The 12,885-nt window shown below is 46.9% G+C and overlaps 1 protein-coding gene across 1 annotated transcript in view; it reads right to left on the minus strand.

Moving 5' to 3' along the window:
• Window positions 1-3,323: 3,323 nt before the first annotated feature.
• Window positions 3,324-12,885, minus strand: part of XYLB (xylulokinase) — a 95,810-nt gene continuing 86,248 nt past the window's right edge. The window contains exon 19 of the mRNA XM_080579089.1: window positions 3,324-4,703. Within this exon, the coding sequence (XP_080435215.1) occupies window positions 4,326-4,703 (378 nt within the window). The 3' untranslated portion in view covers window positions 3,324-4,325. The remainder of the gene's footprint in view (window positions 4,704-12,885) is intronic.

Below are 12,885 nucleotides of genomic sequence, written 5' to 3' on the forward strand. Positions count from 1 at the left end.
CCCAAGAGCTCACATAAAGAAGTTGACTTCAGCCTAACTTTAGCACAACAAACCACAGGAGTGAGGTTAAAAACCTACATTTTCAAACATTTGTGGGATCGGCCTTTTTGATGCAGAGGTCGAAGGGCTTCCTGCTGTAGCAGTTTAAGTCGCTGCCACCGTGGAAGAGGTTATCAGCCCGTGGCATTGATCCCATTTTGCATTTGTTTACAGAAGGGATTATTCCACCCCGCTTTGGGATGGGTAATCTTACAGACACTGCAGCCAAATCCCACAGAGACCAAGATTCTGTCCTAAACTAATCCCAGCGGGACTGCTCACGTCCATACGCGAATTTACCTTGCCTAATCCAGATGCGCAGCACCATCTGTACCGACTCCCATATTTTGAGTAGACTTGGAGAAGACCTTGGAGAAGACCTCTTTCCTTTCCCAACCCTCCACGGTGGATGCTGTGAGGCCCAGAATTTGAGTTAGTCTCATGAGACCTGGCAGGCCAAGGTTTGGCTTTTGCCCTGCCAAAGGCTCTTGTTTTGCTCAGGCACACCACAAGAACCTCCTCAGAGGTATGGTGGGAATCAGCTCAAGTTTAAAACAAGCCTAGGAGTCAAATTGCCTTGATAGTCAATGGAGATGTGGTCCCTGCATTCAGCGGTGTCTTCTCGTCCTTCACATGCCTGGAAATGGCTCCCAGGAAGATTTGCTCTGTCACCTTCCTGGAGACAGGTGGAGCTGACCTGCTTGCAGTTCCCTTACTCAGACACATCTCTGTCTGATCCCACACACCCACGTGTGCCCATTTTACTTCACTAGCCCCTAAATTGACCCTCCTATCCTATAGGTAATGCCCATCTTCCCCAAAATCTGCCACTGGACCTAAAGAGGCTTAGCAGCACATCTTGCCAGTAAAGACAAAAGCAAAGCTTTTTCCATGCTCTTTCTGACTAGGTTGGCCAACCCAGTCAGCAGCAGATCAATATATTTCCTGGTTTTCCTTTTTCTGATGATTTACCTATAGAAAACCTTATTCTTGCCCCTCGCATCCCTCATCATCAGTTTCAACTTGCTTCTGGCTTTTCTAATTTCATCCATGTTGGACGATATCTGAGCTCTGAGGACAAGTGACATTCTCCAGGACTGATGAGCACCTGTAAAAACAGATGTCATTATAGCAACTGAACTGTTACTTGAAATGGTGACCATTTGCTTTTTGACACAAAAGTGAGAAATTGGAAAAAGAAAAAAACCAACAGCCTAATTGCTCATTTAAAGCAGCCTGTTCTTTCCCTTCTGCTTAGCCTCATTTGACAATCTGAGAGTTTAGCTCCCAGTGCTCTTGCTTAAAATATAACAGATGGCCTCTAATAAGTAAATTGAAAAGTGCAAATAAGGTTAAAACAATTTTTCTTTATTGAATATCATTAACTTCAAGGCTGTCCACTTTAAAATGCTAATTAAACCTCACTTCCTTTTGCAGGGTTCTAGTGAAGAAAGATTGCCACGGGGTAAATTCCTCTTGCTTGCAGAGGACTAACCCAGCAAGCTGATAGCAAACGGGGCTGTTACGTGCCCCACTGTTACGAAGCAGAGTTGGAACCTTTCAATTTATCTGCCCCTTCCGTGCTCCTTCCTTCCCACAAGTCTCATGCAGTCAAGAGGAAATTCAAAAAGAGGTGTAGCGTGAAACCCCGCTCTGCCCACACGGCAAACAGCAGTTTCTCCCAAGGTCACTTCTGGTCCAAGGCTAATGCAGGTTTCTGCAGGAGCACGGGATTGCTGACACGGTGCTACAGCCCTGCCACGCGTCATGCTGCAAGCTCGCAGCTCCGTGCTGCTGGCACCACGCTCAGGGTACGGGAGGTCCTCCAGCACCTTCCCCCTGCCTCGCTCCTAATTTCCAGTCCAAATTTATTCCCAGTGCGTGTCGTTTACTTGTGTGCCAGCACTGTCCTTTGGCTTGAACAGCTCTTCTCCTGCTCTTTACCCCCAACCTGAAGGATTTATGCTGCGCGATGGTATTACCTCTCAGCTTCCACTTGGTAGGTTAAGCAAGCCAAGCTTTTAGTCTCCTCTGCTAGGACAGCATTTCTCTTCCCCTGATCAACACATCAGCCCTCTTCCTCACTTGTTCCAGTTTAAATTCTGTCTTGAACACAAGAGAATCGATTTGCAAATGCCCTCCCCGATGGGGTCCCACCAGTGCCTTGCACGAGGCAATGCTCCTACCTCAACTGGAAAGGCGCCCAGCTGAGCTCAAGGACAACACTTAACCTTCATGGCCAGTTCACACTCTATATTCTAGTCACCATGTGGAGAAAAAAAGAAAAAGAAAGAAAAAAGTATGTCGAAATCTTTCACTTCCTTTGTCACTGCTGAAGGCTGAGCTCCCAGTCCAACACGAGGCCCTGGAGACACCACAACTCCACGGCTAGCCCCATGTACACTGAAAGCAGTGGCCATGGGGCATTCAGCCTTTTGGACAACAGCCTTGAGGTGCTACCCCACCACTGGGAGCTCTGATGCTACCTCTGCCTGGTGTGTTTGACCCCAGTTCCCAGTTTTCAGGCTGGAGGAAGCTCAGGGAGAGAGTCATGTCCACGTCCCCTGGGAGCCTGGAGCACTGTACAGAAACACAGCAAGATGCACCAGGGCAGAGGAGGGGTCCCCTCCCCGAGCAATTCCCAAATCCCTCCCCCTCCAAACACAGCATTCTCACTCATCTGAGAAATTTAATTTACTTCTTCATTTAAAGACTCAGAGCGTAAATTACAAAATGCTGAACTTGGTATACAAAACACAGAACTTGATACAAATTACCTGGCCAGTCTCACCTCAGTGATTTCTCATCTAGACAATCTGGCTCGCCATCAGCACACGGGAGTCCACCCCCTACTCCAAAATACTCATGCTCTGGACAATCCAACAGTGCCTGTCCCCTGAGTTCCAGCAATGTTTCTAGGCCAGGAAAGAAGGGAAAGATTTTTTTGACGTTCCTCCTGGCCTGTACTGTGAGCACTTGTCCCAACGGTGGCTCTTCTTTTTTGCTATGGAAAGCCCCTGAGTGATAGGAGTGACTACTGACAGGCAGGGGAAGCTGTTAGCAACAGTTGTTTAACTAAGAAGCATGCCAAAACTGCACACGGTACAGATCAAAGTCAAAAATCTACATTCACTGGGCAAACAGCAAAAGGAGACTTTGCAGAAAAGCATTTGGGAGAGTTTGCCACGCTGCAAACACGGTGAAATAGAATCAAATAAAACACCACGGACATATCTTCTGAGCCAAGAGTCACTGTGAGAAAAAAAGATGCATTCACGCCAAAGGAAGTCTTGAAATGCAGTTTATTTGCTTATTCATCCACATGAACTGACTAAATCACGTATTGGATTAGCTACATTCAATGCCTTCTTTCTCCCTCTGCTTAAGTAGGCATTTCTTCTAAGGGGCAACAATGGCAGGCACCAGAATAATTAAGCTGAGAAATTGAAATTAGGGAAACGTATTGTTGCCTTTCAACAGTATCTTTCTTGATCAAAAGGGTCTTTTTGCAATAAGCAACTGTCCTCAGGTTGAGTCATTTAGGGCAGGAATCTAACAAAGAAACGTTATCAGGAGTGACAGGAGAATGTCCCGTCCTAGCCTAACAAGCTATGGCAGCAGTGCAAAGAGATGCTCTCAGGAGACATAAGCTGTGACATCAAAGTTGTGTGAGAATCCTTTGCTCCATATTTGTTTTCTCTAATGTGTTTTATTTTAAGATGAAAGTCCTCAGCTAAGAAGCAGCTCCGTTTCTGCCCTGTTTCTCTAAGCCCTTCTTTTATGCAACATGGTTCAGGCTGTTTTCAAGGAGAATGCCATCTTCTGACACACCGGTACTGGAACAGAGCTGAGGTTTCAGGAGGGTAGTGCATACATGTCAGTCAGAGAGTAAATATTGTCTCCCAACAGCAAGTTGAACAGAACTTTGTTTTCCTCTGTAATGCTTGTCTAAGTCTTAAGGGAGCTGTCTTTTACTGTACCAGAGTACTGAGCTTGCAGGCATAATACAAATGCCTGAAAGAGTCCAGCTTGAAGGGATAAACACGAGCAAAGGCATGCAACAAAGGACAAAAAGCAGAAACGTAACGAAGCTCCCAGCCCACGTCCGTTGGATATCTCCATGCAGGTGTACAAAGAGTGCTGCCTGAAGGGAGCTGGGGAGGTCAATCTCATGGATTTGACAGTAAAAACAGAGCAGTCCTGGAACAAGAAAACTTTCTCGCTGTACAATGGCAACTGGGGACAACTCCTGCCTCCAAAGCTGAGAGCAGCTTTCAATCAAGTCTTCAAGAGTTTTGACACAACCTGAAAAACTGGCTTTTTCTGCCCTTTCTCCAGAAAACTGCCTTTCTACTCCCCGTGCCAGCAGAGAGGAAGGGCTCACTCAGGAGACAATTCACCTGATCTCTTGTAGACATCAGCTGTAAGATAAGAAGAGCAGCAGTCAAGAACTCCTTTCCCTTGTCACCCTCTCCTTTGATTACAAAGAGAGCCCCTATCATAGGAGACAGATGTCTCCTATATCTGGTCAGACAAATCCCACCCCAAACATAACCAAAGACCTCTGTCTGATCAGATGCTAAGAGGGAAAGGACAACCAGAGAGATGCATCCCATAGGACTAAGACACAATTTACCCAATAAAAGCAGAGTTTGTAGCAGCATCTCAACAAAAAAACATAGCACAAATTTCTGTCATCCAAAGGTCTCAGAGCAAGAAATGCATGCATTTAATAATATCCTCAGTTGTTCTAAGGGATAGGTTGAATTATTGAGAACTGAGGCAAACAAGATCATCTAATCTCAGAAAACCAAGAGCAGAAAACCAAGTGAAGAGTGTTGGGTTGACTTTCAGCAGGAGACAAGCTCAGTCGGGAAAGTATCATGTAAGAGAAGTTCTTAGCATCCCTCAGAAGTGGAAACAGCGGTACAGGCAAACCGTGTACAAGGAAAGATCATATCTGCTGCTGAAGGAATGAGGAAAAAAAGGGTTGTGTGGAAAAAAAAGTCTAAAAATCTTATATTCTCGTAGTGTAAGCTTTGATGACTGAAAGCTAAACCACTTGAAGAGGCTAACCAAAGAGATTTGACCTAGGCTGCAATCAAAGCACAGAGGGTGAGCAGGAGCTGTAACTGCTCTGAATAACCATGCTGAAGATGTCGTATTAGCACACTTCAGAGACATACTCAGAAAGAAGCTGGTTACCAAAAAAAATCATCCCAAATTCTTTTGCCTGGCACATCACATTGCAATTTTGACCTGCACCAAAGGAACAAAGTAATAAGATCCTTTGGTGCAGATATGATTTTATGCCCAATTCACATGTGTGAACTGTACTGAAACTTCACTGTACTAAAAGTTCAAGTCATGCAGGATTAGGACTACAGTCACCTCTAGTGAAGCTTTGCAAGGAAACACTCCTCACGGGACAGTGATCCCCTGCTATCGGAGGGAATATCCACCTAGCTGTTCATCATCCCTAGCCATATTTTTAACCATTTCCCAATTTCAACCCAATTTATCCAAGGGTTGAGATCTAAAATCCAAATCCTGAAGGTCACATGAAAAACATCAGCGGCTGAGGAAAAGAAAAATCAGAATTAGCAGCTTTCAGATAGAAAGTGGTTACAACTTGGACATGTATTCATGACATGCACCAAAAGCAGAGAGTTTAGTTCTCTAAAACAACTGTGCTTTTCTTCCACACCCTCTAAGCTGCATACAGAAGTCTGGGGATGACAGCAAGAGAAATGCGGATAAAAGAAATTCTGCTTTGACTTTTTGCAGCTTTAGATACACTGTGCTGCTCTGTGATCTGTGGTGGTAGCCACGACTCCAAAGGAAAAGAAAGCTGAAAAACAAAAAGGTCCCACCGGGATCACACACGGCGCTACTCAGTTCAATTACTTATTAAAGCACCGACAGAGCGTGGACTTTTTCAGCACATCACTTATTCAATCAGAGCTCCAGCTCTCTCAGACCGATCCCTTAAGAAAACCCAAGCATCTTTCCCTGTTTGTTTCCAGTTGCATCACAAAAGACTTTAAAGACTTCAGGCTGCCAAGAAAAGCGTCTCTGGGTCACGGTACACCAAGAGCTTGTGGGCGAATCCTCTGCAGCTCTGACTGACTGACGAGGGCACAGGGCCATCGAGCTAAGGAAGCTGCTCGGATTTTTCCATGTAACTCCACGACCCACCTGCAACCTAAAGGGGCTCTGCTCCTGCCAGGTGGGAGCTGCGGATCAGACAGCACCGAAAAACTTCCTTGTGGCTATCGAGTGTTTTTCTTGTTTTGTTTTGTTTGTGGTTTTTGTTTTGTTTGTGGTTTTTGTTTTTTTTTGTCCAGCAGGTGAGATCAATCTTCCATACAAGTTCCAGCAGATTAATCTGGACTGGGAATAGCTCAGCAGGTCTTTAAACACAGAAGCTAGCCTTTCCTCTAGACCAGGTGGGGATACCTTGTGGCTAACCTTGAAGAACAGCAAGGCCCCTTGTTGCTAACCTTGAAGGTCCCTTGAGATGGAGGGAGGACATCAATCCACGAAATACGTTGAGGTAGAATACATTGCCTTTAGATTTGTGCTCACTAAGATGTTAATTAATTGGGTAACCTCTTTACTCCAGCCAGCCAGAACAACATGAGGTAGACAAGCTGGCAAAATGAAAACAAAACAAACAAACAAAAAAACACTTGATTTTTGAAACTACAGTGCACCAGAGTCTTCCATCACTGTGGGCTCCTTTACAGGGATGTGCACATGAGAGCAAGAAACCTGTGGTTCCTTGACAGGCTAATGTGCATTTCTAGGAAAGACAAAAAGAAAACAGTGGTAGAAGTCTTCACCAAGGGAAAATCGTGTTCGACCAAACCGATAGCCTTCTATGATGGCATTACCAGCTGGGTAGATGGGGTGAGAGCAGTGGATGTCATCTACCTTGACTAGCAAGGCTTTTGATACTGTCTCCCAGGACATCCTGCTACCACAGCTGAGAAAGTGTGGGATAGATGAGTGGACAGTAAGGTGGGTTGGGAACTGGCTGACTGGCCGAGCTCAGAGGGTTTTATTGGGCAACGTCAGTGTGCCCTACACGATGACCTACACCTCTGCCACCTCGCTGGAGCAGTTTGCGTGCTCCTAGCGTAAAAACCCGTCTCTTGGAGGGCCAAGGGGCAAGGCGAGGCAGAGCTGGAGGTGGTGTCAGGGAGGCCTCAGCCCTGGGAGGCCGGCACCGCCCTGCAGCCTCCTGGCGCCCACTGGGTGCCACAGCTCCATGCCGCCTAGCAACAAGCGCAAGCTGCCTCGCTATTGGCTGCGCCCAGAGGCGCCAAGGCAGGTGGCCAATGGGGCGGCGGCTGGCTGTGAGGGAGCAGAGGTGTCACAGGGCAGGGTGGGTGGCAGGGTGCTGGGTGTGCTGGGGCTGCGGCACTCCAGTGATGGCAGCGCGCAGGCGAGGCACGGCCGGTGGGCTGCTTGTGGCCCCTGAGGAGTGCTTCTGGGGGCAGCTTTTTTTTTTTTTTTTTTCCTTCACTGTGTTTTCCTGAGGACGTCTTCACCATGCAGCTTTTGGGGTTCTCCACACCACGTTTCCCCCAAGGAGTGCTTCATCATTCTGCTTTTCGTGTCTTGTTTTTTTTTTTTTTTTTTTACTATGGCACTTCAGGAGTCATTTTTCGCGGAGCTTTTTGTGTTTTCCTCACCTTGTGATCCCTGAGGAGTTCTTCATCATGCAGCTTTTGGGGTTCTCTTCACTTTGGGACCCTGAGGAGTGCGTCATCATGCAGATTTTGATGTTTTCTTCACTACAGCCCTGAGGAGTTCATTATGCAGCTTTTGGTGTTTTCATCACTGCGACCCTGAGGAGTTCTGCACCATCCAGCTTTTGGGGTTCTCCTCACCATGTTTTCCCTGAGGAGAGCTTCGTCATGCAGCTTTTGGTGATGTTTTCACCTTGTTGCCCCTGAGAAGTGCTTCATCTTCCAACATTTGGTGTGGTGTTTTTTTCTCATTCCAGGCCCTGAGGAGTCCTGCGTGCAGCTTTTGGTGTTTTCTTCACTATGGCCCATGAGGAGTTCTGCATCGTCCAGCTTTTGGGGTTCTCTTCACCATGTTTACCCAGAGGAATTCTTCGTCATGCAGCTTTTGGTGTTTTCTTCACTGAGGCCCTTGAGGAGTTCTGCACCATACAGTTTTGTAGTTCTCATCACCACGTTTTCCCTGAGGAGAGCTTCATCATGCAGCTTTTAGTGATGTTTTCACCTTGTTGCCCCTGAGAAGTGCTTCATCTTCCAACTTTTTTTATTTTTTTTTCCTGAGGAGTTCTTCATCGTACAGCTTTTGGGGGTTTTCCCCACACCACGTTTCCCCTGAAGAGGGCTTCAGCATTCAGCTCTTCGTGTTTTCTTCACTATGGCGCTTCAGGAGTAATTCGTCGTGGAGCTTTTTGTGTTTTCTTCTCCTTGTTGCCCTGAGGAGTGTTTCTGTGTGCAGCTTTTGGTGTTTTCTTCACTACGGCCCTGAGGAGTTCTTTATTGTGCGGCTTTTGGGGTTCTCTTCACGACATTTACCCTGGGGAGTTCTTCATCATGCAGCTTTGGGATTTTTCTTCACTATGGCCCTGTGGAGTTCTGCATCGTCCAGCTTTTGGAGTTCTCCTCACCACGTTTACCCAGAGGAGTTCTTCATCATGCAGCTTTTGGTGTTGTTTTCACCTTGTTGCCCCTGAGAACTGCTTTAACTTCCAACATTTTTTTTTTATTTTTTTTTTTCCTGAGGAGTTCTTCATCGTGCAGCTTTTGGGGGTTTTCCCCACACCATGTTTCCCCTGAGGAGGGCTTCAGCATTCAGCTCTTCGTGTTTTCTTCACTATGGCGCTTGAGGAGTAATTCTTCGTGGAGCTTTTTGTGTTTTCATCTCCTTGTTGCCCTGAGGAGTGTTTCTGCGTGCAGCTTTTGGTGTTTTCTTCACTACGGCCCTGAGGAGTTCTTCATTGTGCAGCTTTTGGGGGTTTTCCCCACACCATGTTTACCCTGAGGAGGGCTTCATCACTCAGCTCTTCGTGTTTTCTTCACTATGGCGCTTGAGGAGTAATTCTTCGTGGAGTTGTTTGTGTTTTCTTCTCCTTGTTGCTCTGAGGAGTGCTTCTGCGTGCAGCTTTTGGTGTTTTCTTCACTGCGACCCTGAGGAGTTCTGCACCGTCCACCTTCTGGGGTTCTCTTCACCATGTTTTCCCTGAGGAGAGCTTCGTCATGCAGCTTTTGGTGATGTTTTCACCTTGTTGCCCCAGAGAAGTGCTTCATCTTCCAACTTTTGGTGTGGTGTTTTTTCTTTCTCGTTCCAGGCCCTGAGGAGTGCTTCTGCGTGCAGCTTTTGGTGTTTTCTTCATTGCGGCCCATGAGGAGTTCTTCATCATCCCGCTTTTGGGGATCTCTTTACCACGTTTTCCCTGAGGAGAGCTTCATCGTCCAGCTCTTGTGCTTCTTCACTGCAGCCTCTGAGGAATGCTTTGTTGGGCAACTTTTGGTGTTTTCTTCACTACGGTCCTGAGGAGTTCTTCATCGTGCAGCTTTTGGGGGTTTTCCCCACACCACGTTTCCCCTGAAGAGGGCTTCAGCATTCAGCTCTTCGTGTTTTCTTCACTATGGCGCTTGAGGAGAAATTCTTCGTGGAGCTTTTTGTGTTTTCTTCTCCTTGTTGCCCTGAGGAGTGCTTCTGTCTGCAGCTTTGGGTGTTTTCTTCACTACAGCCCTGAGGAGTTCTTCATCATTGATCTTTTGGGGTTCTCTTCACTTCGGCCCCTTAGGTTTGCTTTGTCAAGCAGCATTTGGTATTTTCTTCACTGCAGCCCTTTAAGGAGTTCTGCATCGTCCAGCTTTTGGGTTTCTCTTCACCATGTTTACTCACAGGAGTTCTTCATCGTGCAGCTTTTGGTGTTTTCTTCACTACAGCCCTGAGGAGTTCTTCACCATCCAACTTTTGGGGTTCTCTTCACTTCGGCTCCTGAGGAGTTCCTCATCATGCAGTGTTTGGTATTTTCTTCACAGCGGCCCTGAGGAGTTCTGCACCGTCCAGCTTTTGGGGTTCTCCTCACCATGTTTTCCCTGAGGAGAGCTTCATCATGCAGCTTTTGGTGGTGTTTTCACCTTGTTGCCCCTGACAAGTGCTTCATCTTCCAACTTTTTTTTTCATTTTTTTTTTTCTGAGGAGTTCTTCATCGTGCAGCTTTTGGGGGTTTTCCCCACACCACTTTTCCCCTGAAGAGGGCTTCAGCATTCAGCTCTTCGTGTTTTCTTCACTACGGCGCTTGAGGAGTAATTCTTCGTGGAGCTTTTTATGTTTTCTTCTCCTTGTTGCCCTGAGGAGTGTTTCTGCGTGCAGCTTTTGGTGTTTTCTTCACTACGGCCCTGAGGAGTTCTTCATTGTGCGGCTTTTGGGGTTCTCTTCATGACATTTACCCTGGGGAGTTCTTCATCATGCAGCTTTGGGATTTTTCTTCACTATGGCCCTGTGGAGTTCTGCATCGTCCAGCTTTTGGAGTTCTCCTCACCACGTTTACCCAGAGGAGTTCTTCATCATGCAGCTTTTTGTGTTGTTTTCACCTTGTTGCCCCTGAGAACTGCTTCAACTTCCAACATTTTTTTTTTATTTTTTTTTTCCTGAGGAGTTCTTCATCGTACAGCTTTTGGGGGTTTTCCCCACACCACGTTTCCCCTGAGGAGGGCTTCAGCATTCAGCTCTTCGTGTTTTTTTCATTATGGCGCTTGAGGAGTAATTCTTCATGGAGCTTTTTGTGTTTTCTTCTCCTTGTTGCCCTGAGGAGTGTTTCTGCGTGCAGCTTTTGGTGTTTTCTTCACTACGGCCCTGAGGAGTTCTTCACTGTGCAGCTTTTGGGGGTTTTCCCCACACCATATTTACCCTGAGGAGGGCTTCATCACTCAGCTCTTCGTGTTTTCTTCACTATGGCGCTTGAGGAGTAATTCTTCGTGGAGTTGTTTGTGTTTTCTTCTCCTTGTTGCTCTGAGGAGTGCTTCTGCGTGCAGCTTTTGGTGTTTTCTTCACTACGGCCCTGAGAAGTTCTGCACCGTCCACCTTCTGGGGTTCTCTTCAACACGTTTTCCCTGAGGAGAGCTTCGTCATGCAGCTTTTGGTGATGTTTTCACCTTGTTGCCCCAGAGAAGTGCTTCATCTTCCAGCTTTTGGTGTGGTGTTTTTTCTTTCTCGTTCCAGGCCCTGAGGAGTGCTTCTGCGTGCAGCTTTTGGTGTTTTCTTCATTGCGGCCCATGAGGAGTTCTTCATCGTCCAGCTTTTGGGGATCTCTTCACCACGTTTTCCCTGAGGAGAGCTTCATCGTCCAGCTTTTGTGCTTCTTCACTGCAGCCTCTGAGGAATGCTTTGCTGGGCAACTTTTGGTGTTTTCTTCACTACGGTCCTGAGGAGTTCGTCATCGTGCAGCTTTTGGGGGTTTTCCCCACACCACGTTTCCCCTGAAGAGGGCTTCAGCATTCAGCTCTTCGTGTTTTCTTCACTATGGCGCTTGAGGAGAAATTCTTCGTGGAGCTTTTTGTGTTTTCTTCTCCTTGTTGCCCTGAGGAGTGCTTCTGTGTGCAGCTTTTGGTGTTTTCTTCACTACGGCCCTGAGGAGTTCTTCATCATTGATCTTTTGGGGTTCTCTTCACTTCGGCCCCTTATGTTTGCTTTGTCGAGCAGCATTTGGTATTTTCTTCACTGCAGCCCTTGAGGAGTTCTACATTGTCCAGCTTTTGGGTTTCTCTTCACCATGCTTACCCTGAAGGGTTCTTCATCGTGCAGCTTTTTGTGTTTTCTTCTTTATGGCCCTGAGGAGTTCTGCACCATCCAGCTTTTTGGGGTTTTTCCCAAACCACGTTTCACCTGAAGAGGGCTTCATCATTCAGCTCTTCGTGTTTTCTTCACTATGGCGCTTGAGGATTAATTCTTCGTGGAGCTTTTCATCTTTTCTCCTTGTGGCCCCTGAGGAGTGCTTCTGTGTGCAGCTTCTGGTGTTTTCTTCACTACAGCCCTGAGGAGTTCTTCACCATCCAACTTTTGGGGTTCTCTTCACTTCGGCTCCTGAGGAGTTCCTCATCATGCAGTGTTTGTTATTTTCTTCACAGCGGCCCTGAGGAGTTCTGCACCGTCCAGCTTTTGGGGTTCTCCTCACCATGTTTTCCCTGAGGAGAGCTTCATCATGCAGCTTTTGGTGGGTTTTTCACCTTGTTGCCACTGACAAGTGCTTCATCTTTTAACTTTTGGTGTTTTCCTCTCATTCCAGGTCCTGAGGAGTTTTTCATCATGCAGCTATTCATGTTCTCTTCACTGCGGCCCCTGAGGACTTCTTCATTGTGCAGCTTTGGGTGTTTTCTTCACTGCGGCCCCTGAGGACTTCTTCATTGTGCAGCTTTGGGTGTTTTCTTCACTGCGGCCCTTTTTGGCATCTGCCATGTCTGCAGCCAGACCGACAGCTCAGCTACATGAAGTGTGAAGAAGGACATTCTTCTTGTTTTCAATTTGCCAACCAATCCTTTCATGTAGAGCTCTTTCTTTTTTGTACTAGGAGGTGTCATGTGTAATTCTTTCTTCTCCTCCTTTTCAGTCATGCTGCTATAAATCTCTTTCAAACCATTTATGAGTTCTCTTGCCTTATTCTGTTTCAAACCGTTTATGAGTTCTCTTGAACAGGCTGCCCAGGGAGGTTGTGGAGTCTCCTCCTCTGGAGATATTCAAGGGCCATCTGGACGCCTACCTAAGCAACCTGCTCTAGGGAACCTGCTTTGGCAGGGGGGCTGGACCCGATGATCTCTGGAGGTCCCTTCCAACCCCTACAATTCT

Source organism: Anser brachyrhynchus (genome assembly GCF_964034855.1).
Source record: "Anser brachyrhynchus genome assembly, chromosome: 2".
Lineage (NCBI taxonomy): Eukaryota > Metazoa > Chordata > Aves > Anseriformes > Anatidae > Anser > Anser brachyrhynchus.